The following is a 24,071-nucleotide window of genomic DNA, read 5'->3' on the forward strand; positions in this document are numbered from 1 at the left end:
AGGCTGGGGAGAACGGTGGTGTCGCCGTCGGTTAACCGTCCGGCCCCGCCGTTCCCTGGCCAAAGGCGCTGTGTCTCCTGCAGGGAGGCTCGGGCAGGCTCCTCGCGGGGTGCGGGGGCCGCACTGACCCTGCCCGCCCTCCCGGCTCACGTGCTCACCCGCGGGCTCGGGGCGGACACGCCCACGCGGGTTGCTCGCGCTGAGAGGCACGCGGACAAGACCCTACTGTCTTGTTTTGTAAAAAGACACCGCGGCGTTCCCTGGGCACGGCGATCTTAGAACACCCACCCAGGCCGCTAACGACGTACCACAGAGGCGGACCTCCGCGCCTGTGCGCACGCGCGACGCGCGACGCGCGACGCCCGGGTCCGGGACGCACGCGCGCTTCCCCCGCGTAAGGCTCCGCAGGCAAGGCGAATCGAGCGCCGAGCAGGCGGCGCGTGGGCGGTGCCGCATGCCGAGCAGACTCGCCCCCGCGCGCGGCGAGAAACCCTAACGGTCAGTCCCCCACCCCACGGCAGATCCGAGGCGGGGCCGGATGCGGGAGCAGCGTTGCGGGAAGTCGACGAAACGCGAGTACGTTGGCGGCGTCAGGGACCAGGGCGGCACCCGGGAGAGCCTGCGCGGGACGCGCGTACGCGGCCTGAAGACGAGCCGGGGCGGGGGCGTCGGCGTCGTAGCCGACGGGGGGCGGGACCGAGGGCTAGTGCGAGCAGAAAGGCGGGCGCCCCGGCAGGTGCAGCCTTGGGAAAAGGAGGGGTACTCGGGCGAATGGAACCTTTGGGGCAGACGGTGGCGCGGGACCAGTGCAGCCCATGGGGGAGGGGGGGGGAATGTCTGGAAGAGCACTAGGGGCCTCCTGGGGCAGATGAGATCTCTGCGGAGAGGGGGACCGCCAGACCCCAGGTGCAGCTTTATTTGGTGCGACAAAGCGGGCGTCGAGTAGATGCAGCCTTAAGACGAGTGGCGCTCAAGGGAAGATGACGCCTCGGGGACGAAACGGAGGCGCCTGGGTGCAGAGGCACCCCCACGGTGAGAAGGGGGGCGCCTAGGTGATGGTGCTGCGGCGGGTAGGGGAGGAGCGGAGATGCTAGCGGCAGACGAGGAGGCTTCTGAGGGTCAGAAGGTCGAGGTCACCGAGGTGAGCGGGCTTCTGAAAGCAGCTCCTTTCCAAGAAGTGCTCAGCTGGTGTTCGTGGGGTGCGTCGTTGAATGAGTGAATATTCGGGCATGAGGTTCCCAAACCCTCACCTTAGTTGACTGCTCGTGCCCTCCCGATTTTCTCTCGATGACCCCACGACGCGTATGGTTCTTCGTAGCGCCGCCTGAGAGCCAGGGCAGTTGTGATCCTTCCTCTAGCGCCTGGGGGCCTTCAGGTTTGCCGCTTATGTATTGACGTCATCTCTTCCCTTGTTTTCTAGGGTGTTTTCGAGGACCTGCTTTTGCTTTTCTACAGGATGTTGGGATTTTTGAAGCACCCCGTCGTGGTGACGGCTGACATCAACTTGAACGTTGTGGCTCTGACTGCAATGGGGTTACTGAGCCGCCTGTGGCAGCTCTCCTATCCAAGGGCTGTGGTGTAAGCCAAACAACTCCGTTGGGGGTGGGGGGGGGGTGGATTCGGAAAGGGTTGTCATTTGTTCTTGCGCCGGTGACCGGAAGTGCCTTTCTGACCAAAGGAGGTGGGAGAGTGGAATTCTGGGCTTCCTGGCGACAGGTGCTTTTGGTAGAGGAGAGGCCGGTTTGTCCCCTGGACGGCCCCTGCTGAGTCTGCCTATCATGTCTTGACCGGTAGTTTTCTAGCAGGTGAAACCTGGCCCATGAAACAGGTGCCACAGCTTAGGTAACCATTTAAAATCAAGGGTGGAGGGAGGAGGATTGATGAATTCGGAAGTGAGTCGTCACTAACCTTAAGAGAGCATCCTTTGGGGCGCCTGGGTGGCTCGGTCGGTTAGGCGTCCGACTTCGGCTCAGGTCACGATCTCGCAGTCCATGGGTTCGAGCCCCGCGTCGGGCTCTGTGCTGACAGCTCAGAGCCTGGAGCCTGTTTCAGATTCTGTGTCTCCCTCTCTCTGTGACCCTCCCCCGTTCATGCTCTGTCTCTCTCTGTCTCAAAAATAAACGTTAAAAAAAAATTTTTTTAAAAAAGAGCATCTTTTATTATAACGGGACGTGACTGCTGTTATCGCAGTGCTGGCCACTATCTGGTTAATACCTGTGTACTTTCTGCTTAACGTTTCGTGGCCGAAAACGTTGAACGTACACAAAAGTAGGGAGAACGATATAACGACCCTTCCAAACAGTATTCATCACCCAGCTTCAACAAGTTATCAATTCCTAGCCACCCCTCCCTCGTGGTAGATTTTTTTAAGCAAGTCGTAAACAGTATGGTTAAGTAATTCGGTATAGTTCTAAAAGATGACGAGTCTTAAAGAACAAAAACCATATTAACGTTAGCACGCCTAAGAAATTAACAGCAATATTGACTGTGTCATCGAATGTCCCTGATTGACTGAAACATTTGTTGCGGTTGGTTTCTGCGTGTTTTGCTTTCACACCTGCCCCTGTTTCGTTTGGTTACCAGGTGTGATTCTGGACCCTTTGTCACACGAGTGGTGGTGAACGAGGGGATTAGCGTCAGGTCTCTGTGGCTTTTCAATAGGCCGCCCGCTAGCACGTCCCTCAGTAGGAACAGTGGGGGTAAATAGAGTCTGTGTTAGGCAAACATGCAGAGTATGTGTGGCTGTTCTGTGCGTTTTCCCTCCTGTCCTGGTGGATGATGCCGCGCCCATGTCTCCGTATTTGGGGACGGAGTACAGTTGAGGCAAAAGTTCTGACCTTTGCTGAGCACTTTCTAACATTGTTCGGGAACAAGTATATGGTTACCCTTGCGCCTTTGTTTGCTGAAGATTTCTGGTTGAATCTCACGTGGGTTTGCTTTTCAGTTTCGATGAAGTGTATTATGGGCAGTACATCTCTTTTTACATGAAGCGGATCTTCTTTTTGGATGGCAGTGGACCACCATTTGGCCACATGCTGCTGGCACTGGGAGGTAGGAATTCGTTACCGAGAGAAGTATCCTTTTAAGTCTTCTAAGCGAGGGCGGTTTGTGGGTTCAGGCCCCACATTGGGCTCTGTGCTGACAGCTCGGAGCCTGGAGCCTGCTTTAGATTCTGTGTTTGTGTGTGTGTGTGTCTCTCTCTCCCTCCCTCCCTCCCTCTCTCTCTCTCTCTGCCCCTCTCCCACTCACTCTCTTTCAAAAATAAACACTAAAAAAAAAAAAGAAAAATGAAAAAAAACAACTAACTGAAGAAAATTGTGGCAGTTTATTAAGAAAAGTAATAATGAAATAAGACCTGCAAGTGAAATTTCTGATTATTTGTCATTGTTTCCTTGTTCCCTGCCACGGTCTGGCAACTCCAGAACCGTTTGCTGAATGGCTGAGTTACCGATCAGTCTTCTGTTTCAGGTTATTTAGGAGGATTCGATGGTAACTTCTTGTGGAACAGAATCGGAGCAGGTAAAAGTCATCTTCATGGCCCTTATACTGATGTGTACGTATCACAATGGAGGGAGAGTGGCTTTCATAGGGATTAACAAGCGTGGTTTATGACGTGTCCGGGGTATGGGAAGTTCGGTCTAAGCGGAAGACTTCGGAAGGATCTGGAAACTCTCTTAGCGTTTAGTCGTGGTAACTATCGCATCCTGAGTTTTTGGCATACGTAGCACGTTGCATACGTGGCATCGGACGACAGTCACTTTTCTGTACGTGTAAATTTTCTACATTGCCTCAATGTTTTGGGGGGAAAGGTGAGGTAAATTTGTAAATGAGTAAAGCACCGATTCCAGAATCCTCGGGCGTTGTTCTTAGGCGTAACGAGAGCTAGGTTTTGAGTGCGCGCGGCTCGTTTCAGAACTTTCATTTGTAGCTTGTACCTGCGTTCCTGACACGGCCCCTAGTTTTGCAGACTTGCATTTTCGGTTCTGTGAACGCGATGCCCTGTTGGAAAACACGGCCGCAGCATATGAAGCTGTGTGCGTGGTGCATTCAGCTGAGTGTGGTTGTTCTTTCAGAATACAGCAGCAACGTGCCCGTGTGGTCTCTGCGCCTGCTGCCCGCCCTCACGGGGGCCCTGTCGGTCCCCATGGCCTACCAGATCCTGTCGGAGCTTGGTTTTTCTCACTGTGCCGCCATGGGGGCCGCCCTGCTGATGCTCATCGGTAAGACCGGGCCTCGGCCTGCTTTGGGGTCGCGCAGGGAAGAACCGAGCACTGGCCTTCGTTATGTGTGAGCGTGGCGCCCAGATGTGCCCCCACCCCCCGCCCCCCGTGGTGTCTCCTACTCCCAGGATGGAGGGAAGTGTGCCCGGTTCGCCCAGATTTGACTCTGGGAGTCACCTGACTCCCAGGCTGCAGGGTGGCGGGACCGTGTGTTCAGACTTGCGCAGTCCTATGTGGGGGTGGGGCTGCCCAGAGGGGGCTCCCGGGTGCTCCGTGGTGCCTCCGCCTCCAGCCAAGTCTGGCCCGGGTTTATGGACAACTGAAAACTAAGATGAGAAGTCAGGTGAGAAAATACAAAGAACTAGGGTTTGTGGAGTGAGTGGCCCCTCTAACGGAGGCCCTGAACCAGTGTCCTGTCCTAACGGGCAGCCCCACCAAGTTGGTATTCCTTGGGCAAATGGGAAAAATAGAGACTCAGAAAGGTTCGGCAACTCGCCCAGGGTTGCACAGGTCTTGCTGGGCATGATTCTCGCCTAAGAACCTGCCTTCGTGGTTCTGGACCACGCCCCGTCCGGCCCCCCAGTCCCGAACTTCCCACCTCCACGTGCCGTGACTTTTAGGGCGGGCCCTTCCCGTGGGTGCTTCGACCTTCGTACGCCTGCCCTCACTACGTCACAACCGACACGTGTGTCCTCTTTGCGACAGAGAACGCTCTCATCACTCAGTCAAGGCTAATGCTTTTGGAGTCCGTGTTAATATTCTTTAATCTGTTGGCTGTGCTGTCCTACCTGAAGTTCTCCAACTCCCAAAAACAGAGGTATGCGGGATGTGACACGCCCTTCCTAGTTCGTGAGAAAGAAGGGCTCGGGTGGTTTGTTGACCTGAGACGGTCTGATGCCTTTTCATTTCGAAGAGCCGCCCGCTGGCTACCTTTTGTCACCTGGACTGGCCCATTGCTCCTTCCTGACTCCAGAAATACGTTCTCATTTTTGCGTACTTTAAAGTAACTGCAGAGATGTCCCGGCTGAAAAGAGATTTTGCCAGGGCCGACATTTGGGAGACGAGCGTTCGTTTTTCCCGCCCTGAAGCTCGGGGACAGCCAGCCGACCCCGAGAGGTCTGAGAAACGTGCCCTCTCTGGCCTTCGGGTGGTCTTTGGCGACCCGTCCCCAGCTTCGCTCTTCCTCTTTGACCCCAGGCCCTTCTCTCCGAGCTGGTGGTTTTGGCTGACGCTGACCGGAGTGGCCTGCTCCTGTGCCGTGGGGTGAGTTTGGTCCACGGGTCTGAGGCGGCGTTGGCGGCCTCCTGCTTCTGAGCCTCGTCGCAACGGCTTCTCGTCGTGTCCTTTCAGCGTCAAGTACGTGGGTGTTTTCACGTACCTGCTCGTGCTCGCTGTCGCTGGCGTCCACGCCTGGCACCTGATAGGAGACCGGAGTCTGTCAAACGTAGGTGCTAAAGTAGAGCGGGGCGTGCGGCTGTCCCGGGGTGGGGCAGAGGGCTGTGCCGGGCGCGGCTGGCGGAAAAGGCTTCTCAAAAGGCAGACCTCCGTGAGCCCCCCACGGGCGGCCGCGTGGAGCCCCGAGCCCTGCTGCTGACCCGCGTGCCTTTGCGTGGGGCGGGACGTGACGTGTCTCCGTCCCGCGTAGGTCTCTGTGCTCTGTCACCTGCTGGCCCGCGCGGCAGCTCTGTTGGTCGTCCCGGCCGCCATGTACTTGCTGTTCTTTTACGTCCACCTGAGTCTGGTCTACCGCTCTGGGCCCCACGATCAAATCATGTCCAGTGCCTTCCAGGCCAGCTTGGAGGTAAGACGCGGTGCCGCGGCCCCCTTAGAGGACAGGGGCAGGGCGCCTGGGTGGCTCAGTCCGTTGAGCGTCCGACTTCGGCTCAGGTCATGATCTCACGGATCGTGGGTTCGAGCCCCGTGTCGGGTTCTGTGCTGACGGCTCGGAGCCTGGAGCCTGCTTCCGATTCTGTGTCTCCCTCTCTCTCTGCCCCTCCTCTGCTCGCGCTCTGTCTCTCCCTCTCAAAAATAGATAAACGTTAAAAAAAGAGGACAGGGGTGGACTCAAAGTTTTCCAATATAAACGTCGAGTGTTTAGGGGAAAACCGAGTCAAGGGGAATCTGCTTTAGTATTTCTAAATTAATCCTGCACGTGCTGACGGTGAGCTAATGCACGGAGGGGTTAGCTCTTCGGTGTGACCTGCCCCGGGACCTCGTGACGTCCTGCAAACTCCGGGCAGCTGCAAATGCTTCCGAGGACGAGCTCGACTCTGGCATTTGTTCATACTGACTTTGCAGCGATAACGAAATGTGCCAGTCGGGGCGGTTAGGACAGGAGACACGAGTCAGACGGACCCGCTCCTGAGTGCTGGTCTGGGTGTTTGCACAAGTCTGTCAGCTCATCCCATCCCTACTTTTCTCAGGGTTGCCCTTCTCCGAAGATGCTGTCGGATCTTAGGGGTGTTGTGGAAGGGTAGGTGAGCGCCTGGCCCCAGAGCCGGCATCCAGTCCTCAGCAGCTGTGTTAGCGATTACCTAACGTGACATTACGATTAGGTCCCCTGTCATCACAGTTATGTGACGTGATAACAACGGCCACCACTGTGAATATGTCCCCCCCCCCCATGGAGGTGTGGCCATCAGTGAGGCTGGTGAGATCGGCCCCCCCTTTCTCACTTGCCCCCTTTTCGCTTTTGTCTTAGGGAGGGCTGGCTCGGATCACGCAGGGCCAGCCCCTGGAGGTGGCCTACGGTTCCCAGGTCACTCTGAAGAACGTTTTTGGCAAACCCGTGCCCTGCTGGCTTCATTCCCACCAGAGCACCTACCCCATGATGTAAGGAAAGTGGCCGTTGTAACTCGAACATTGCAACACGTTTGGTTTGTTTCACACTTTGGCTGTTACCAGCTTTCACCGTAAATGAAGTTTATGGGGGGCGCCTGGGTGAAGCGTCTGACTCTTGATCTCAGGGTCATGAGTTCAAGCCCTGCGTTAGGCTCCACAGCGTGGAAAAAAGGAAAAAGGAAAGAAATACACGAGACAGAAAGACTTGGGGCTCTGAGAGTCTGATTATCAATAAACCTTGTCGTTTCTGTGTATAAAACAGAGGGACTTGAGGAGCAGGGGGCCCGGGCTCTGCCATGTCAGCTGTGCGCCCTCCACGCTGGACACGGCCTCCTGCCGGAGTCTTCCAGCCCCGCTTAGACTTAGACGTTCGTCCTCCCCCCCCCCCCCCCCCGCGGCCCCCACCCTGCTAGGTGACATTCTCAGGGACCTGGAGAGGAGGCTGCTTGCCGCCCACTGGCAGACGCGTTTCTGTGTTGGTTCCTTCACAGATACGAGAACGGCCGAGGCAGCTCGCACCAGCAGCAGGTGACCTGTTACCCCTTCAAAGACGTCAACAACTGGTGGATCGTAAAGGACCCTGGGAGGTGCGTGCAGGTGCTGGGCCTCCGGGACAGGGCTCGGCTCCTGGGCTCCTCGCCGTGTGCACCTCCTCCCTCGGAGCTCCGAGAGCCGCTCCGTGCTGATGAGCCTCAGTCGGGGGGTAGATCCTTCCTCCGTGAACTGGCCACTCTCTGTCCCCGGTTCTGTACAGGTGCATCCCAAACGCTCCCCTGTCACCATCCACCCCACCTTCCCCGGGCATTCACCTGCTCAGGCCTCCCAGACGGAGGACCCCCCTGTCCCCCTCTCCCAGTCCACTCCGTCAGCCAGGCTGTGCTGTTGCCCGTCCAGTGCAATCCAGACCTCTGCCCTCGGCCCTGCGTTTCTGGAGCGAGGCAGGCTCCACGCGTGCTGCCCCTCTGGCCGGAACTGTCCTACTCAGCTGGCTCCTCTGGGAGGCGGCCTGGACCGCCCCCCTCCCTGTGGGTGGCCCGATGGCTTCCCCGTGTCCGTCGTGGCACAACCGTTGGCCGCTGCTTAGCTTGCTCTCTCGGCGGCTGCGTTCCCCATTTACTGCGGTGACGTGAGGCCAGCGGCCGCGTCCGACTGTTTGACCGCACGCACGGCGCCGACCCGACGGGCCCTTAGTACGCTTTCATCGAGGGCTTGCCGGAAAACAGATTCCATCCGTTCAAGCGATTTCCGGGCGGGTGCAGGTGTGTCTGCCACTCCGCCGTTTGTAGAGAAACACAGAGCAACCAGAGCGTGGTGATGGCGAGCGGGGTCACGACAGGAAGCTTGGAAAGTGGCCTGAGGTCTCAGGAAAGAGTTAACCAGACTTGTGTGTTTTGTTTTTTACGAATTCACCTCCCATAAGGTACAAATTGCCGCCGGTGGGAGAATGTGGAGCCCTTGCCGCCCGGTGGGCGCGGTGCTTCTGCGGGGGCCCGAGCTCGGTCCCAGCCGGCCCTCTGTCCCCGCAGGCACCAGCTGGTGGTGAGCAACCCTCCGAGGCCCGTGCGGCATGGAGACGTGGTGCAGCTGGTGCACGGCATGACCACGCGCTTCCTCAACACGTGAGTGTCCCTGCTCGGCCCCCTCGGTCCCCCTCGGGCTCTCCGTTCGGCGAAGCCGCGTCTGCCTCCCCTGGGGCGGCCCCGCGCGGGACCCTGCACTCGGTGGGCGCGAAGGAGCAGTGCGAGCCCCGGAGGCCCCAGAGCTTCGAAAGACAAGTTTGGGGCGAGCACGGGAGTTGCTTCCCGCACAGGATGAAGTGAAGTCCGGTTGCTTGAAGCAAACGTGAATTCGAGAAGGATTCAAACGTGGGCTCGGTGGGGCTGGGAAAGGTCCTTACATGTGGGTTCTCAGCCCTCACCTCACCTGACCCGAGCCGTCCGCACATCGATGGGCCCGGGCCCCGTCTCTTCGTCCACCCGGCTTCGTGGGTCATCTCACGGCTCTCCAGGACGCGTGAATTGTGCCTCGGGTCCCGGCCTCCCCCCGGAGGCCACACCGCAGACCTTGGCTTTGGGGTACAGCAGGTTCCCGGCCTCCGGCCTGCTTCTCTCTTGAAGGAGTCGGTTGCTGAGCCGCCCCCTGGGTCCTTCTCTGCGTTCCCTTCCTCTCCTCAGATAAGACCGCTTCTTCCCGTCCGCGTTCTCACTGCGGCCCAGGCCAGGCCTGATCCCTGTGCCGTTGGGGCCGGTGCCCCGACCTCTGCCTCTGTTCCCCCCACCCCCGACAGCGGCGCCGTGTGAACACAGTGCTGGCCTTTTGGCCAGAAGCACTCCCGGCGGATTCCACGGTGTGGCCCTGACACTCGTCGTCCCCACCCCTCCTGGCTGCAGGCCCCCGGGATCTGCCCCTGGTGACCCCCTGGTCGCCTTCCCTGCAGTCACCCTGGCCTCTGCTGTCCCCACACGACCAAGTGCTGCACCCCTGGGGCCTTGACACTTGCTCCATCGCTCCATCGGCCCGGAAAGTTCTTGGACTCACGCCCCCATGGCCTGCTGTGTCCACGTGTCCACTGAAACGTCACCTCCTCAGAGCGTTTCCCGGGCACTTTCCCTGCTACTTTGGTTTTATCGGTGGTGCCTACAAGCCTGGCACTCTCTCGTCCATATGTGTGAAGGTCTGCCTTCTGCAGGGTGTGAGACAGACTCCGTTCCCTGTGGGGTGCCCAGCGCACAGTAGGACACAGCGAACGAGGGTGGTGGGTGTTTCTGGACATTGGAGGTCGAGGGCACCTTGTCCCCCGACAGTGCTCTTCGTGGCCCAGACGTTTCTGAGGCCTGGCTGTCCGGGAGCTGCCGGATGCGCGTTGTCGTGCTTCTGAGGGATCGTGGGCGCTTGTCCAGCGACACGACGCCTCTGTCAGACCCCTCGTCACGTGTCCTTTCCCCCAGAGGCGTGACTGTGGCAGGCGGCTGCCTTTTCCGTGTCACGTTTATCAGCAAGCCCCAGGGTGGTGCGTCCTCGGGGACCCTCGAAGACCTCGTGAACGCCTTTTCGGAGCAGCCTGAGGCAGTCCCTCCGCAAGCCCGTTTCCTTCTCCAGGCACGACGTCGCGGCGCCCCTGAGCCCCCACTCGCAGGAGGTATCCTGCTACGTCGACTACAACGTCTCCATGCCTTCTCAGAACCTCTGGAGACTGGTGAGTCCCCACCGGAAACGGGGCTTAATGGCCGTCAGTACCGCATCCTTTTAACGTGACCGCTCAGAACCGCCACTTGGAGCGGTTCCGATTCAGGGGCGCCCAGGGGCTCCCTCGGCGGAGCGGGTGACTCTTGATCTCAGGGTCCTGAGTTCGAGCCCCACGTTGGGTGTAGAGATGATTTGAAAATCTGGAGGGGCGCCCGGGTGGCTCAGTCGATTAAGCATCCAACTCTGGATTTCAGCTCAGGTCATGATCCCAGAGTCATGGGATCCAGCCCCACATCGGGCTCTGCACAGTGTGTGGAGTTTGCTTAAGATTCTCTCTCCTCCTTGTTCTCTCGACTGAAAAATAAAATCTCAAAAAAAAAAAAAACAAAACCTAACAATTCTGATTTCGATATAAAATTAGTGACTTTTAGTCATAAGGTCATAGGTGTTTTCCTTGGGGACAGAAACTTCCTCTGAGGCAGTGATGAGGTTACGGAACGGTGGGTCAGTGTTCCACGCCGGCTGTATGGTTCACGTGGGCCTCCAGGTGAAGGTTCCCTCTGACTTGGTTGCTTGTTCAGCCTCCAGGTCACTGAACACACGGGGTCGGGGGCCTCGGCCCCCCTCCCTTGACCAGGGGAGCCTGATGTTAACCAGCGCGCCCCCCCCCCCACAGAGTTTCCCCAGGGGCTGCTTGGCCCTTCAGTCGGGTGGTTCCTTGGGGTGGCCCTTCGCTGAGGCGGCGGGCGCTGTGGTGGCCCTTCCTTGGAGCCTCCAGGGGCACGTGCCGTCCCCAGAGTCACTCTCCAGGGCTGCACGCGCGTCCAGCAAAGAAGGCAGGAGGAAAGCGTTCCGTGGCTGGGTCCTTGAGCCCGCAGGAGTTAAGGACGTGCTCGCAAACACCGCTACAGTCCCTTGAGCGTGGTGACCCGCTGGGGGGCCCTCCCTAACGAGAGGCGGCGGCAGCAGCTGCCCGCCGAACGCCAGCCCCCTCGCCCCGCTTCTGGTTCCCACAGGCGTGACCGGCACATCCCACGGGGTGCGGTGCCGCTCGCAGGCCGTCCCGGCAAAGCCAGGGCCGCGAGGCTGCTGTCGGTGCTCGTGTGCACGCTGTGTCTCCCGCGTTGCGTCTCCACGGGCAGCTGTCTGCCTGCAGTCTGCTCGTCCCCCCCCCCCCCCCAGATGTCCCCGCTGGACACAACACACTCCGCGCCCAGCCTAGAATCTCTACTGAGGGTCCTACCCACCGCCCTTCCTGCCGTCCCGCTGTCGCTGATTCTTTTCCTCCTCCTCCCCCGCTTCCCCTCTCTTCCCCCCTCCTCCCCCTCCCCCCCTTCCCCTGCCGGTAGCGCCTTCAGCCCCACGCACCCACACTTCCCACGGGAGCTCACAGAGCTGGGACAGGGCCGGAAGATGGCTGGCATGGGCCGTGCTCCTCGGCCAGGCCTCCTCGCCGTGCCCACTGGGCCCCCCGGGCCCTCTGGTTCTCACCGGCAGCACAGGCCTCACGGGGTCTTCTTGAGGCTGCGATAAGATATGACAAGGCCAGTGGTCTTGTGACGTTCGTGCTTCCGTCATGCACTCTGGGGAGTCCCTTCCAAGGACCTGTCGGGGACCACGTGTGCACTTGCCAGAGAAGGCAGCGCTCGGAGGTCCCTCAACTCTGCGGGAGGGCGGCGTGTGCCCCGGACCCGTGGCACCGGCACCTGTGCTTGGGTGTCCGCAGCGAGGTCAGGGCCGCCGTCCTCTTAGCTTCCCGGAGCTTGGCCCCTCGTGCCGGCCTGGGGCAGTGTCGTCTGGTGACCGGTCCTCACGTTCCGTGGAAGGAAGTGGGGGACGGAATGAGACGACGGACGGGGTCTGCTTTCACAGGACATCGTAAACAGAGACTCCGACGCGGGGGTTTGGAAGACCATCTTGTCCGAGGTCCGCCTGGTGCACGTGAACACCTCCGCGGTCCTGAAGGTGAGAGGGCGCCGCGTCTGGCTCGCCCGTCTGGGCGGGGGGGCTCGTGAAATCGGTTTACGGATCCTTCGGGCCGAACGGGCTCCTAGCGGGCAGCGCATCTGGCCAAGGTGCTCGCCGTGTTTCCTGCCCACTGACGAGGGAGGACTTTGTAACTTCTCACCACTGGATCCCGCCGTGACGGCCCCACGGGGGAGAGGCTGTCGCCCTTGGGGGCTGCAGACAAAGCGATCGGGTGGCAGGGGCGGCGGGCCTGAGCCGGGGCCTCGAGCCTCCCGGTCACGCCCCGCCTCCCTCGGTTTTGCCAGCTCAGCGGGGCACACCTCCCGGACTGGGGGTTCCGGCAGCTGGAGGTCGTCGGGGAGAAGCTGTCGCGGGGCTACCACGAGAGCACCGTGTGGAACGTGGAGGAGCACCGCTATGGCAAAAGTGAGTCCGGCCCGGCCCGCTGGCCACCAGTCGCCGCCCCTTTACCAGGACGCCGGCCCCGCGGGCTCTGGCTCCGGCGGGGGCCGGATGCGCCGTCCACGCTGCTCCCCGCTCAGCCGAGCCGTGAGCAACCGCAGCCGTCACTCGGAAGTGTTGCCAGAAGGCGGTATGAGCTGAGCTGTCTGACTGGAAAGATCTAGATTTGGTGGGTGCCGTCCCGTTGCGGGGGGAGAGCCGAGCGGAGTGACACGGTTAGACGCAGCCGCTGTGGGCGGTCTGAGGAGGGGGAGGCCCGCTTTTCACCACGCCGACGGCTGTGTCGCGGGCTCCCCGACCTTCCGCTCACGTTCTTCTGGGTCCGGTGTGTCTGTCAGGCCAAGAGCAGGAGGAGAGAGAAGTGGAATTGCACTCGCCCACGCAGATGGACGTCCACAGGAACCTGAGCTTCCTGGCCAGGTTCCTGGAGCTGCAGGTGACGCGGTGGGGGCGGGTGGGTGGGCGCACCATGGCCGTGCGTGGGGGAGCGGGCTCCCGGCCACACGGCACTGCGCCCCGGAGAGCAGCTCCCTCCCCGGCATCAGCCTGGGGCCTGGCTCAGCAGGGCGGGCTCCTCTGTCTCGGAAGTGGCTGGCGCCCCACTGTCAGCCCGGGGGGCCTGTGACGTCAGGGGCAGGAGTAGTCAGAGCCCAGCCAGCAGCGTGGTACACTCTGAGCCCCCCCGGGTCAGGTCATCGCGTGCCACGGTCAACACGATGGGGCCCGAGAGAGGTCAGAAGCAGAAAGTCGGGGTCCCGTCTCTAAAAGCGTTCTCAGCACCGAGTTCAGTTCTCTGTCTGCAGACAGGGTGGCTGGAGCTCTGGGGCCGCGTCTCGGGAAGCGGGATGCCCCCGTGACCGGGACAGGTCCCTGCGCGGTGAGGCATCTGGCTGTCCGCCCGCCTCAAGCCTGTGGCCTTGTTGCAGTGGAGAATGCTGACGGCCAAGAGCGACGGCTCGGAGCACAAGTACAGCTCGTCGCCACTGGACTGGGTCACGCTGGACACCAGCATCGCTTACTGGCTGCATCCCAGGACCAGCGTAAGTGGGTGCTCGCGCTGGATGTACATGGGCGGCTGTCACGGTCGTCCCTCGAGACTCCCGTGGCGTTGAGAGCAGCCACCGCGTCCTACCCAGCCTGGCTTCCTCCAGGGCCTTCCTCCCCACGGAAGCCCACGATGGGCTTTTTCCCTACACGAGTCGGCAGCACAGGGTCAGTGCTCCTGCCAGGAGAGTGCTCCCTCCCTCACGTGACGAGTAAGGTCCTACGCGTCTGCACGTTGACGGGAACCAGGCTTTACTGCTCCGGGGGGAGCAACGCTGTTCCCCTTTCCTGACAAAAGCTGTATCTTCCACGGAGCATGAGCGGCCGAGCCCGCCAGTGCTGTTTCCATGTGTATCGTCCCTCTTGTCCCAGTAGGACCAACGGCCCTGGAGCTGGCGCCCAGTCGGTTGCCAGCAGATACTCCCCAAATTTTCATGCTGAAAACGCTCACCTCTCTCGTTCCCGCCGGAGCGGGGGACGAGCCATCACTTGCCGGGAAGCAGGGTCCTTGGCCCTTTGCGGCTCTGGGTTGGCCCTTGTTAACGTAAGGGTGCCGGCCGCGCCCGGCTGGGTTTCTGCCTACCAGATCAAGGAGCTTAGCGCTTTTCCAGAGGGAGACTCATTGGGAATAGGCGCGTCCATCAGCAGCGGGGTCCCAGCCTGCGCCAGCGTTCGGGCTGAAGGCCGGCAGACAGGCGAGCGTCATCGAGGGTTTATCCCTCTGGGCGGCCGATGGCCGACGGTGTGTCCCTGTGTGCTCACAGGCTCAGATCCACCTGCTTGGGAACGTCGTGATCTGGGCTTCGGCCAGCCTCGCCACTGCGGTCTACACTCTGCTCTTCTTCTGGTACCTGCTTAGACGCCGAAGAAAGATCTGTGACCTCCCTGAGGGTTAGTGCGGCCGGTTTCTTTCTCTTTGTCTCTTTCTCGAAAGCAAACATTAAAAAAAGAGAGCGTGGGCAGCAGAGGGGCAGGGAGAGCGGGAGACACAGAATCCGAAGCAGGCTCCAGCCTCCGAGCGCCGGGCTCGAACTCACGAGCTTGTGAGTCGCGAGATTGTGCCCTGAGCCGGTCAGACGCTTAACCGACTGAGCCCCCCGGGTGCCCCGAACGTGCAGCTTGTTTCGGACGGGCATTCACAGCACTTCCGGTGACAGCCCGGCCTCACCAGGATCCTGCACCTTAGACGATTTTCTGCATAGAAGGAACTTAAATCAATTTTTGTCTCCCTAGAGACAAAATGTTGCGGTTGACTTCCCCAGTTGTGCCAGAGGCTTCTCCGGGGAAGTGTGGGTACCAGGCAGCGTTTGCTGTGACCTCAGGACGTGACAGCCTGAGCGCCTGCACGCTCGGCATGGCTGGGTGGCACAGAGTGGCCAGCAGGCGATCTCTTGGGCAGGGGTGCTTTACAGTAATAGAGACCGCTGTAAACCATCTTGAGACGAAGAGCTGTAAGGACCTGGGGCAGGGCGGGGCCACAGAGGCCTCGGGAGCCGTGTGGCCCGTCTCCACTCTTCCCGCTGACTCTTGACCCAGCAGGCCGGCCGGGCGCACAAACACAGCCCCTTACGGCTCTTACGGGAGGCTGACCCACTTGGTGGTGATCCCGGACAAGCCAGGGACCGTGGGGACCAGCTGGGCCTGCCCCCCGCCCACCCCGGGGGCTGGTGTGGCCCAGAGGGTCGGGATGGTGAGGACCCCGCAGGAAGCCACTGGAAGTTCTTACAACACAGTCCGCTCTTTCCCCAGAGGTCACGGGAAGGGTCAGGAGGTGGGGGAGGAGCGAGTGGGCACCCTGAAAGATGAGGCAGGCAGCTCCGGGGACCCACAGGGCCTTTGCGGGCGAGGCCTGAGTCAGCAGCGCTGGCTCAGGGCGACCTTCCCGCCCCAGATTCCTGGCTGCGCTGGGTGCTGGCGGGGGCTCTGTGTGCCGGCGGCTGGGCGGTGAACTACGTCCCCTTCTTCCTGATGGAGAAGACGCTCTTCCTGTACCACTACCTGCCGGCGCTCACCTTCCAGATCCTTCTGCTCCCCGTGGTCTTGCAGCACATCAGCGACCACCTGTGCAGGTGCAGGCCCTCCCTGGGGCCCCGGAGTGACGGCTTCAGTGTGGCGTGGGACGGGCTAAGGTCACAGCAGGGACGCCAGGGGAGGAAGCTGGGGCTGGCTGGGAGAGGGGGTGCGGGTGTGGGAGACGGGGAAGGACCCCCGTGGCGGGGCTGCCCGGTGCAACAGAGCTACAGCGGAGAGATGTGTAAACCCGAGTTCTGGAAGCCGGACCAAAGGGCGTGGACTCGGGATCCGGGGTGGTCAGGGGCTGCAGAGCCTCTCGGGAGGGCTGTGGTACGACGACGCTGGATGTGGGGACGCTACTGTGGGATCGTGGGTGTAGATGGAAGATTCGGGAAGATGCACGAGGGTCACTTCTGGCACATCAGGCAGGGCGTGAGGAGGGTGACAGGGTCCCTCATGCCCGTGCCCTGCCCTGGTGCCCGCAGGACCCAGCTCCTGAGGAGCCTCTTCAGCGCCCTGCTCGTGGCGTGGTACTCCTGTGCCTGTCACGTGTTCAACACGCTGCGCCCGCTCACCTACGGGGACAAGTCACTCTCCCCCAGCGAACTGAAGGCCCTTCGCTGGAAGGACAGCTGGGACATTTTGATTCGCAAATACTAGCAGGACACAAACACGGTGAAGGTCTGGGCCGGGGCCGGGGCGAGGCAGAACTTTATGGGGGTGTTCTTGTGACAGGGTAGCCCTAAGCCTGGCCGGCTGGCCGGGCTACTGCGGTTTCATTTTTCAGACAGTCCCTGGATAAGCAAAGTTTGTTTTGAGCAACAAAGCTTCTTTGTTCCAGGCGTTAAAGAACGCGGCCTTCTGGGTCCACTAACGCCCAAGAACCTCCCGAACCAGGCTAGTGTGGGACTCCCGCTGGAGGAGAAACAGGAAGGGAGCGAGGGTCGCGCCAGCCAAGGCCCCGGTCGCTCTCCCGAGCGCCCGCTGGACCTGCCCCGGGTGAGGTCTTGAGGACGCGCTCCGAACACGGTGGTGTCACACAAGCTACCGAGTGATAAGCCTTTGAAGAAGCAGAGGTGGGATTCTGGCCACCGCAGTGAGGACCCTCACTGCCGCCGACTCTCAACCCCCCGCCCCTGCGGGGTTCGGCTGAGGTGCGTGGGCGAGCGGCACCTGCAGCACGTGATGTGTATTCCAGCCCCGCGGATCCGTGTCCTGAACCTGCCTTCCGTGTAGAATTAAAAAAGGGACAAATTGGTATTGGTAACTGGTGTTATTTATTGATTCTGTCTCCAGAAGGGGAGAAAATAACCTGGACAAGACTGTCACACACACCTCAGAGAGCAGCCACGGAGCTCGGCCAAGCCCAACTGAGGTCCCATCCGTGTCACTACACACAGTACTCGCTAGAAGGAAGCCAGAAGCGCCCGTGCGGTTTGGCCGGTGGCAACGGCAAAGCGTCGCTTTTACAGGAACGGGGCCACTGGGGAGGGAAGACAAAGCAGGACGTGGAGCCCGGGCATCGTCTGTGCGGCCGCGGACTCGAGGTGTGTGCAGGGAGACGGGCTGCCTTTGGACGGTGCGCCCGACTCGGGAAGGCCTGTCCGCAGAGCACGCGGGGGAGGCCTGACCCCGAGTAGGACCGTGTGTGGACACGGCGGGCGCCAGCCTGCCTCCTGTCCCCACCCGCAGGGCCGGGGATGGGGCTCGGGCCGGGGGAGCGGGGCCCGTCCCCTGCCGCCGAGGCTGGCTAACGAAAGCTTGTTCCCGGGGCTCCTTCCTCGACTCTGCCCTTGGCGCACGGGCCAGGAGGAAGGAGACCCCTCGGTGGCTCCTACATCCGTGCGTGCCAGACCGGGTCGCATCCCACTGCGGGGCACGAGACTCCGTCACTAGGTCACAACTAACGGTAGAATAAATAACAACGAAACAAAACACGCGCACGTGTAACACGTAAAAAGGGGAAACGCTCCCTCTCCAAACCTATGTTTCGGTCACACGTTGTGTGGGAACCACATCGTCCTGGACAAAGTCCTTCACGCTGTGGGTTCCCGTCGAACACACCGGGACAGCCACGGCGTCCAGGCGGGCTGCTCAATGCTCCCGAAATAACGTGACTTGCTCGCCACACGTTCTGTGGCACGCTTCTCAGTAACTTAAAGATGGACTCGAAGCTTCCTGAACGTGAGGAAGCAGGTGAAGGCAGCAGGAGGGCCTGCCGCCATCCCGGGGGGCTGCGTGTCACAGGTGCAGGTCTGCCCGCAACAGGGAGGAACCCCGTGATCCTCGCGCTCCACCCCCACCCCCACCCCCACCCCCCGTCTGTACCGTGAGACGCAGAGAGGAAGCAGCAGCTGCGTCCACGGGGGCGGGGGGGGGGGGGGGGCAGGCATCTCCGGACACGGCCGGAACGGTCTGTCGGGGCGGGAGGGGGGGGCCGCCCGGGAGGCCGGGCACCCCGCCGCTCAGTGGGGTCTGCTGCTGGACTCCAAGTGCGATCGCTTGCCGGAGGTCAGCACCGCGGGATGGTCTCCCGGCTCGGGAAACGTCCTCTTGTAGCTCCGCCCATTGGACCCTCGGTGCCACTTGCAGATGTCGCCGCTCAGGATGTCCTGGATGTGCTGCACAATCAGGTTGATGGCCACTGTAGCAGAGACAGAGCGCACTGAGCCGCGCCCGTTCCCCCTCGAGGCCTCCAGGCCAGCGAAAAATCTGCCGCGGGCTCGCCGGGCTCGCCGGGCCGCGCCGGCCCGCGGCGGCCCTGGGCCTGGTGGCACCGCGTCTCAGCAGACAGAAAGACGCGGGTCGGGCAGTGAGCCCAGTAAAACTCGGCGGCCTGGTCTGCGGGGGTTTCTGTGAACCAAGAGCCTGGGTAGGCCGCTCTCTGTGAATGAGGGACTCCCCCGTCGATACACATCTTTTCCCAGCTTTACTGAGCTATAACTGACGACCGGCATCGGGTCGGCTTAAGGTGTACGACGTGTCAAACCCCTTTTTTAATACTTGGAACCTGTGTCGTTAGCGTGCACGGACAGGCAACCGTCCCGGCCTCAGGAACGGTGCCAGGACCGGGCAGGGTCTGCTTTGGGGCTCTGGGAGGCAGACGGAGGCGGCGGGGCGGGTTCTTACCCATGTTGTCCACCCCTCGGGGGATGATCACGTCGGCATACTTCTTCGTCTGCAAGGCAGAAAGGGGGGTCTCGTAAGGATCTGTCCCCCCGCCCCCCCCCGCCCCGGGGTGACTTCTAGTTGCTCGAGGCCAGATTCAATGGCAGGAGAGCAGCCCCAGGGCGTGGCAGGGACCGGTGTCGTGGCAGACAGTGGGGCCGGGATTCAGGGCTTAGCCAGGAGCCGGAGGCAGTGACCCAAGAGGGAAAACAAGAAGCGGAGGCAGCCGGGAGAGACGTGTCTCTCGCGCTTTCCCGTGGGCGCCACCGTGGGCACGTTTCTCTGTGCAAACAGCGCACCGAGCCGAGTGCAGCGGGGCGTCCTGCCACAACACGTGACCTTCCTCCTCAGGCACTAGGAAGCTCTCTGCAGGAGGCCCGGTGCGGTGAGCAGGCCGGTGGCAGCAGACTGGATCCCGGCCGTCGTCAGCGCCCGCTCCCTCGCTGACCCCTCCCCAGCAGGTGCCCCTCTAGGTACGGGCAGGGAGACAGATACACTAGGAGGCACAGGGCCACCGAGGAGCGACCCCGACTAGATGCCGCTGAGGGGGACACACGTGACTCAGGCAAAGCAGAGGGAGAGCAAAGAGAAACGGGTCGGGGCTGAGGGACCGACCCGCGGAGTGTGCAAGGCTGCAGGCGTGTCGATACGGACCAACAGGGCACGTCGCAAGAGATGAGCCACACGGGCCGGCGGTGGGGACCCACCGAGGACGAGCACAGGGGGCCAGGCTGGTTCCATAAGGTTTGCTCACTGGCGGGGTGCAGATGAGGGGACGGCGAGGGGCAGGAGGGATGGAACCCGATGCAGAGCTGAGAAAGGTCGTGCTCCCGGGGGTGGGGGAGGGACACGGCCACCCAGGCTGGACTCGGTGTGAGGCTGCGCGTAAAACGAGTGGCAAGTTCGAGGGCGGCCCACGCAGGGTCACCGTCAGACCGGGCACCCAGAGTTTTGCCGTAAACCACCTACTTTGCCAAACATCTTCCTGTGAATAACAGGATATAACCATTTACTTCTCTAACCATTCTCCGGGCGCTTCAGAAAACGTGAACGTGAGATAAAAAACGTTCTCTTCAAGCAACGGGAGAGGGAATTTGTTTGTCCAACTCAACCGAGAGCAGGAAGCCACGTTCGAGTGCCTTTGTGCCGTATTTCACTTTTAAGAAGCAAAATATTAAGTTTCCCCTGAGAAGCACCTGGAAACCCTATCTAGTTAGGACGGAAGGGGGAGGACACGACAGATGGCCGTGCAACAGTGAAGGCCTCCCCGCAGGCCACCTGGACCTGGAGAGCCAGCCACGTGCAGCCTGGAGAAACACGCGGCAGGGACAGGGGGACGAAGTGCCCACGGTGTGCCAGACCTGTGTCCGTTTGGGCCGCGAGCAAACAAGTCCCTGCCTTCGTGGCGTTTCCCGTTCTGAGAGGGGCCGGCAAAGCAGGGAGTGTGAGACCAGAGGTGCCTGGAGAAGGGGGAGCAGGGGGTTCCTGGGGTGAGCACGTGGGGTGAGTCAAGGCCCGCAGCAGAGAGGAGGTGAGCCGCGTGGACGTGGGGGACGAGGGGCTTTTCTAAGCAGAGAAAGCGATAACGCAAAAGACGCTTCAAGAGCTGGGAACGCCCTGGGAACGGCCTGGGAACGAGGTGCAGTGGGCTAATCTCTGCATTCGTAAATCAGACCCTATGCACCCACGATTCAGCTCTCCTGGAAAAGGGCGCCAGGGGTCCCTCTCAAAAAGGGAGAAAAGGAGGGTCCCGAGTAGGCGAAAGGTACCGGCAGGCAGAACTCCTCGAAGGCCGGCTTCACGAAGGTGGTGTACTGGGTCAGAATCTGCTCCAGATCCCTCCCGCGGTGCACGTCCCGGAGAACTGGGGCAAGAAGAGGAGGGCGGTGAGGACCGGCGGCCGGCCTCGGCCAGGGGCAGAGAGGCCCGCGTCCGCCTCACCTCTTCGCGACAGCCTGACGTCGGAGTCCGTGTCCACGAAGAGGCGCAGGTGAAACATGTCGCGGACCTCCTGGCTGTAGAACACCAAGATGCCCTCAAACAGGACCACATCTGCAGGGTAGACCACCGTGGTCTCCGGTAACCTGTGAGGTGAGACCCAGAGATGGGCCCTGCTGGCGATGCAGGGTCCGGGGGGCCCGGGCCCAGTCGGTGTGGAGGGGGACAGATCGCAGCGGGGGAGGGGTGGGTGTGCAGAGAGACCACAGGGCAGGTCAGTCTGTGGACGCCCCGGTGGGGACGTGCTAGCTGCCCCCCCCCCCCCCCCCCCCCCGCGAACAGTCCCTCTCCCTGGAACCACTGCTCACCTGGAGTGGGTCACAAAATCATAGGTTGGGACCTCGACGGTTTTGCCCTCCACGATGTTTTTCAGAGTCCTGTGCATCAAATCGTTATCAAAAGCATCTGCGGGGGATAGAACAAAAGGCAAGACTATCTATCCAGTGGCCTTGTGCCGGGGACGGAGCGACTCCCTCTGCCTCGGGGTCGGCCAGCCACGACCCTCAGGAACATTTTGGACTGGGAGCCGCCCCTGCAGACTACGTTTACGGGGCCGCTGCCCAGGCTCCTGTCCCACACGGAAGTTTGCACCCAGCGATTTCCTGAGTGGCCAGCCCAGGGAGGTAGGTGGGCTAGAAATCTACTTCTATTTTTTTTTTAATGTTTATTTATTTTGAGAGACAGAGTGTGAGTGAGGGAGGGGTAGAGAAAGAGGGAGACACAGAATCCCAAGCAGGCTCGAGGCTCTGAGTTGTCAGCACAGAGCCCGACCTGGGGCTCGAACCCACAAACCGTGAGATCATGACCTGAGCCGAAGGCGGGACGCCTAACGACTGAGCCACCCAGGCGCCCCCATCTGCTTCCATTTCTGAGAAATAACCACCGACGGGCACTCCTCAGGCCTTCCTCCCACGTGTCCCCCAAGAAAGAAAGATGGGTGCCAGCCACAGGGTGAAGTCTTCCAGCAGTGGCAGGCAAGGGCAGGCCGGCTCTCTCCCCTCGTCTATCTACCCCATTTCCACCTGTCCCCTGACCAGACCAGATCAGACCAGAGTCCGCCCTCTGGTTTACCCACTGCTTCCCCTGCTGGCCTCTCAAGGACTTTGGCCCCAGGGCAGGTGGGGAAATGCAAAACGCTGTGCACCAAGGACCCCAAACAGCTGGAAGTGTGCATGGATTTCTCCGGGACCCCGGTGGTGGTCCCCTCCACCGAGACGACTTCCTGGCTGGCTCCAACCAAGGAAGCCGGGAACGCCTGCGGGGCTGCTCGGGGGGGCCCAGGGGGCCAGGCAAATTCCATGGAAGCACTCGGGCCTCTCTGCATCCCCATCCGACCCTGGAGCCCAGACCCCTTGGCCTGTCCTCCCCTGCTCCCCTCAGGGTCTTGCGCTGCACCTGGGTGGTCGAAATTGTACTGGCCCTTCAATGCCTTGGCTTTCTGCTCTGCAGTCAGGACCTTGTAGAACCTATCTTGGCTCAGGATGACCAGCTTCCGCTGCCGGTGGTCCACTTCGTTCTGGCCCAGCAGCTCCATGATCTTCTCACACACAGTGGACTGGGAATACACAAACAGGATTCCCGCCTGGACCCGCTCCTCCTGCCACGGGGCGGCCCTTTCCCGGCCGTTTCTGCAGGGAGCTGGCTTCTGGGGACACCGACCCACCAGCCCCCACGGACTGCCCAGCAGGCCGGCGACAGGTGGGGCTGGGCTCGGGGTAGGGCCGCGGGGCACTGGCAGGGGCAGCACGTACTGGGGGCCCCAGAGGAACCAGGCCGGCGGGAAGGCTGTGGGGGTGGGGGCCCGAGGGCAAGCGCCCCCCGCCCCGCCTGCCCACCACGGCCGCAGCCCCGCGCCCACTCCGCCCCCCGCTCCGCCCACACCCTAGAGGGGGGCGCCTTGGCAGCCTCTTCTCTGGCGAGAGGCCGCAACGGGCCGCCCGGAGTCTCAGGGGGCCGGGGATCGAGCTGCACGCAGGCCCCGCCGGGCCGCTCAGCCCCTTACCTTCCCGCTCGCGGTGCCGCCGCTCACCCCGATCAGGAAGGGCCGCTGGTGAGGGCGGTCCGCCTCCGGCGCGGCGCCCTCGCAGTCGCCGCCTCCAGCGGAAGCCATCGCGGGCTCCGCTGGCCGGCATCGGGGTCCTCGCTCCCGGCGTCTCCCGGAACCAGCCCGTCTGCTCGCCCCCGCTCGAAGGTCGGAGACGCCCCCCCCGGGCTCCACTTCCGGGAGCCCGGGGACGGGAGCGCGCTGAGCACGGCGGGAGTTGTAGTCCAAGGCAGCGGAGGGCGGCCGCGCATGCGTCAGGCGGGCCGCCCACCGTTGCCGGGGAAACGGAGGCCCGCTGACCTTCGGCGGCGTCCGCCGGAGCCTCTCGCGCAGCCGGTTTGCGGCGAAGGACGAAAGCCGCCAAGTACCGCATTTTGGCTGTAGGAGATTCCAGTCGCGGAGCGGTCTCCGCATCAGAGGCGGTGGCCCGGAAGTTCCCTCCGTCTGCGCCTCAGGTGCCTAGGGGCTTCGGGAATGATCTCCCGAGACTGCAGGCCGGGGTGGGGTCAAGGGGAGCGCCAGGGCCGGCAAGTCAGCTTCCTGAGCCGCGTGGCCAGGGTGGGAAACACCGACTTTACGGCCTCGTGAGCTGTCACCCCGAGGACGCGGTACGGATTCTGCTCCTATCCAGCGTCCTCGCCGGCGCACAGCCTCCCTCACCCCGCGCTCCACACCGGCCAGAGTTTCCTAAAATTCCCCCGATCGCGTCGCTCCTCCCCCAACCCCCGTCTTCAGCGGCTCCCCACCAAGTCTCCTTAACCTCCCCAGCACTTGGTGACAACGATGACTTTTTAGACGCCTGCACGAGGCAGGCTGTGAGCCAAGGAAGCAGACTGGGTACCCCTGTCCCCCTAGTGCCTGGCGCAGAGAAGGCAAACGCTGATGGGCTCAAATGGTCTGTTTCCGCAAGGGATCAAGACTCTCTTTACAGGTCCGGCTCCCCATGCAGCGTGAGCCCCATCATGAGTATTTGATGACAATGAGGTATGAAGCCACAAAGACTACACCAGGCAAAGTCGCTGTTTAGGTAACTTCAGAAGTACCAGCCGGGTTGGCTGGGTGGCTCAGTCTGTTAAGCGTCCAACTTCGGCTCAGGTCATGATCTCACTGTTGGTGAGTTCGAGCGC

At 61.6% G+C, this 24,071-nt stretch overlaps 2 protein-coding genes across 9 annotated transcripts; one reads left to right on the plus strand and one right to left on the minus strand.

Annotated features, from left to right (window-relative positions):
• Positions 1 to 409: 409 nt before the first annotated feature.
• POMT1 (protein O-mannosyltransferase 1) lies at positions 410 to 17,671 on the plus strand. 6 transcript variants are annotated; one of them, XR_002148573.3, is made up of 22 exons: positions 415 to 576; positions 1,456 to 1,578; positions 2,945 to 3,051; positions 3,469 to 3,519; positions 4,074 to 4,220; positions 4,926 to 5,037; positions 5,418 to 5,483; positions 5,571 to 5,664; positions 5,866 to 6,021; positions 6,922 to 7,052; positions 7,553 to 7,648; positions 8,588 to 8,680; positions 10,161 to 10,257; positions 12,120 to 12,212; positions 12,521 to 12,641; positions 13,016 to 13,113; positions 13,604 to 13,717; positions 14,486 to 14,612; positions 15,613 to 15,790; positions 16,220 to 16,415; positions 16,576 to 16,888; positions 17,031 to 17,671. XR_002148573.3 is itself a non-coding variant. In XM_011288369.4 (21 exons), the coding sequence occupies exons 2-20, from the start codon at positions 1,457 to 1,459 to the stop codon at positions 16,392 to 16,394; spliced, it is 2,178 nt and encodes a 725-aa protein (XP_011286671.1). In that variant the 5' UTR covers positions 410 to 576; positions 1,421 to 1,456; the 3' UTR covers positions 16,395 to 16,415; positions 16,576 to 17,001. The 6 variants fall into 6 exon arrangements, 5 of the variants coding, with proteins under 5 accessions (XP_011286671.1, XP_044898853.1, XP_019672235.2 ...); XM_011288369.4 differs by lacking the exon at positions 17,031 to 17,671 and having other exon boundaries at positions 410 to 576; positions 1,421 to 1,578; positions 16,576 to 17,001; XM_019816676.3 differs by lacking the exon at positions 17,031 to 17,671 and having other exon boundaries at positions 16,576 to 17,001.
• UCK1 (uridine-cytidine kinase 1) lies at positions 16,993 to 23,135 on the minus strand. 3 transcript variants are annotated; one of them, XM_045042920.1, is made up of 8 exons: positions 22,903 to 23,135; positions 22,296 to 22,455; positions 21,209 to 21,305; positions 20,844 to 20,986; positions 20,672 to 20,766; positions 20,264 to 20,362; positions 18,864 to 18,912; positions 16,993 to 18,378 (listed from the first exon to the last, which is right to left on the minus strand). In XM_045042920.1, the coding sequence occupies exons 1-8, from the start codon at positions 23,008 to 23,010 to the stop codon at positions 18,200 to 18,202; spliced, it is 930 nt and encodes a 309-aa protein (XP_044898855.1). In that variant the 5' UTR covers positions 23,011 to 23,135; the 3' UTR covers positions 16,993 to 18,199. The 3 variants fall into 3 exon arrangements, with proteins under 3 accessions (XP_044898855.1, XP_023098641.1, XP_023098642.1); XM_023242873.2 differs by lacking the exon at positions 20,264 to 20,362 and having other exon boundaries at positions 22,903 to 23,124; XM_023242874.2 differs by lacking the exons at positions 16,993 to 18,378; positions 18,864 to 18,912; positions 20,264 to 20,362 and adding an exon at positions 18,950 to 19,781 and having other exon boundaries at positions 22,903 to 23,134.
• Positions 23,136 to 24,071: the final 936 nt, after the last annotated feature.

The sequence above is a fragment of the Felis catus genome, chromosome D4 (assembly GCF_018350175.1).
Source record: "Felis catus isolate Fca126 chromosome D4, F.catus_Fca126_mat1.0, whole genome shotgun sequence".
Classification (NCBI taxonomy): domain Eukaryota; kingdom Metazoa; phylum Chordata; class Mammalia; order Carnivora; family Felidae; genus Felis; species Felis catus.

What these genes read in the sequence shown, in the direction of transcription:
- POMT1 (XM_019816676.3), top strand. Translation starts at nt 539, where the DNA reads ATGCGGGAGCAGCGTTGCGGGAAGTCGACGAAACGCGA. An exon ending in CGCCCTGCTGATGCTCATCG is followed by an intron (nt 4,221 to 4,925) that starts GTAAGACCGGGC and finishes TCTTTGCGACAG; the next exon opens with AGAACGCTCTCATCACTCAG. An exon ending in ACCACGCGCTTCCTCAACAC is followed by an intron (nt 8,681 to 10,160) that starts GTGAGTGTCCCT and finishes TTCCTTCTCCAG; the next exon opens with GCACGACGTCGCGGCGCCCC.
- UCK1 (XM_045042920.1), bottom strand. Translation starts at nt 23,010, where the DNA reads ATGGCTTCCGCTGGAGGCGGCGACTGCGAGGGCGCCGCGCCGGAGGCG. An exon ending in TCGAGGAGTTCTGCCTGCCG is followed by an intron (nt 20,363 to 20,671) that starts GTACCTTTCGCC and finishes CCCCTTCTCCAG; the next exon opens with GCACCTCTGGTCTCACACTC. An exon ending in CCGAGGGGTGGACAACATGG is followed by an intron (nt 18,379 to 18,863) that starts GTAAGAACCCGC and finishes TCTCTGCTACAG; the next exon opens with TGGCCATCAACCTGATTGTG.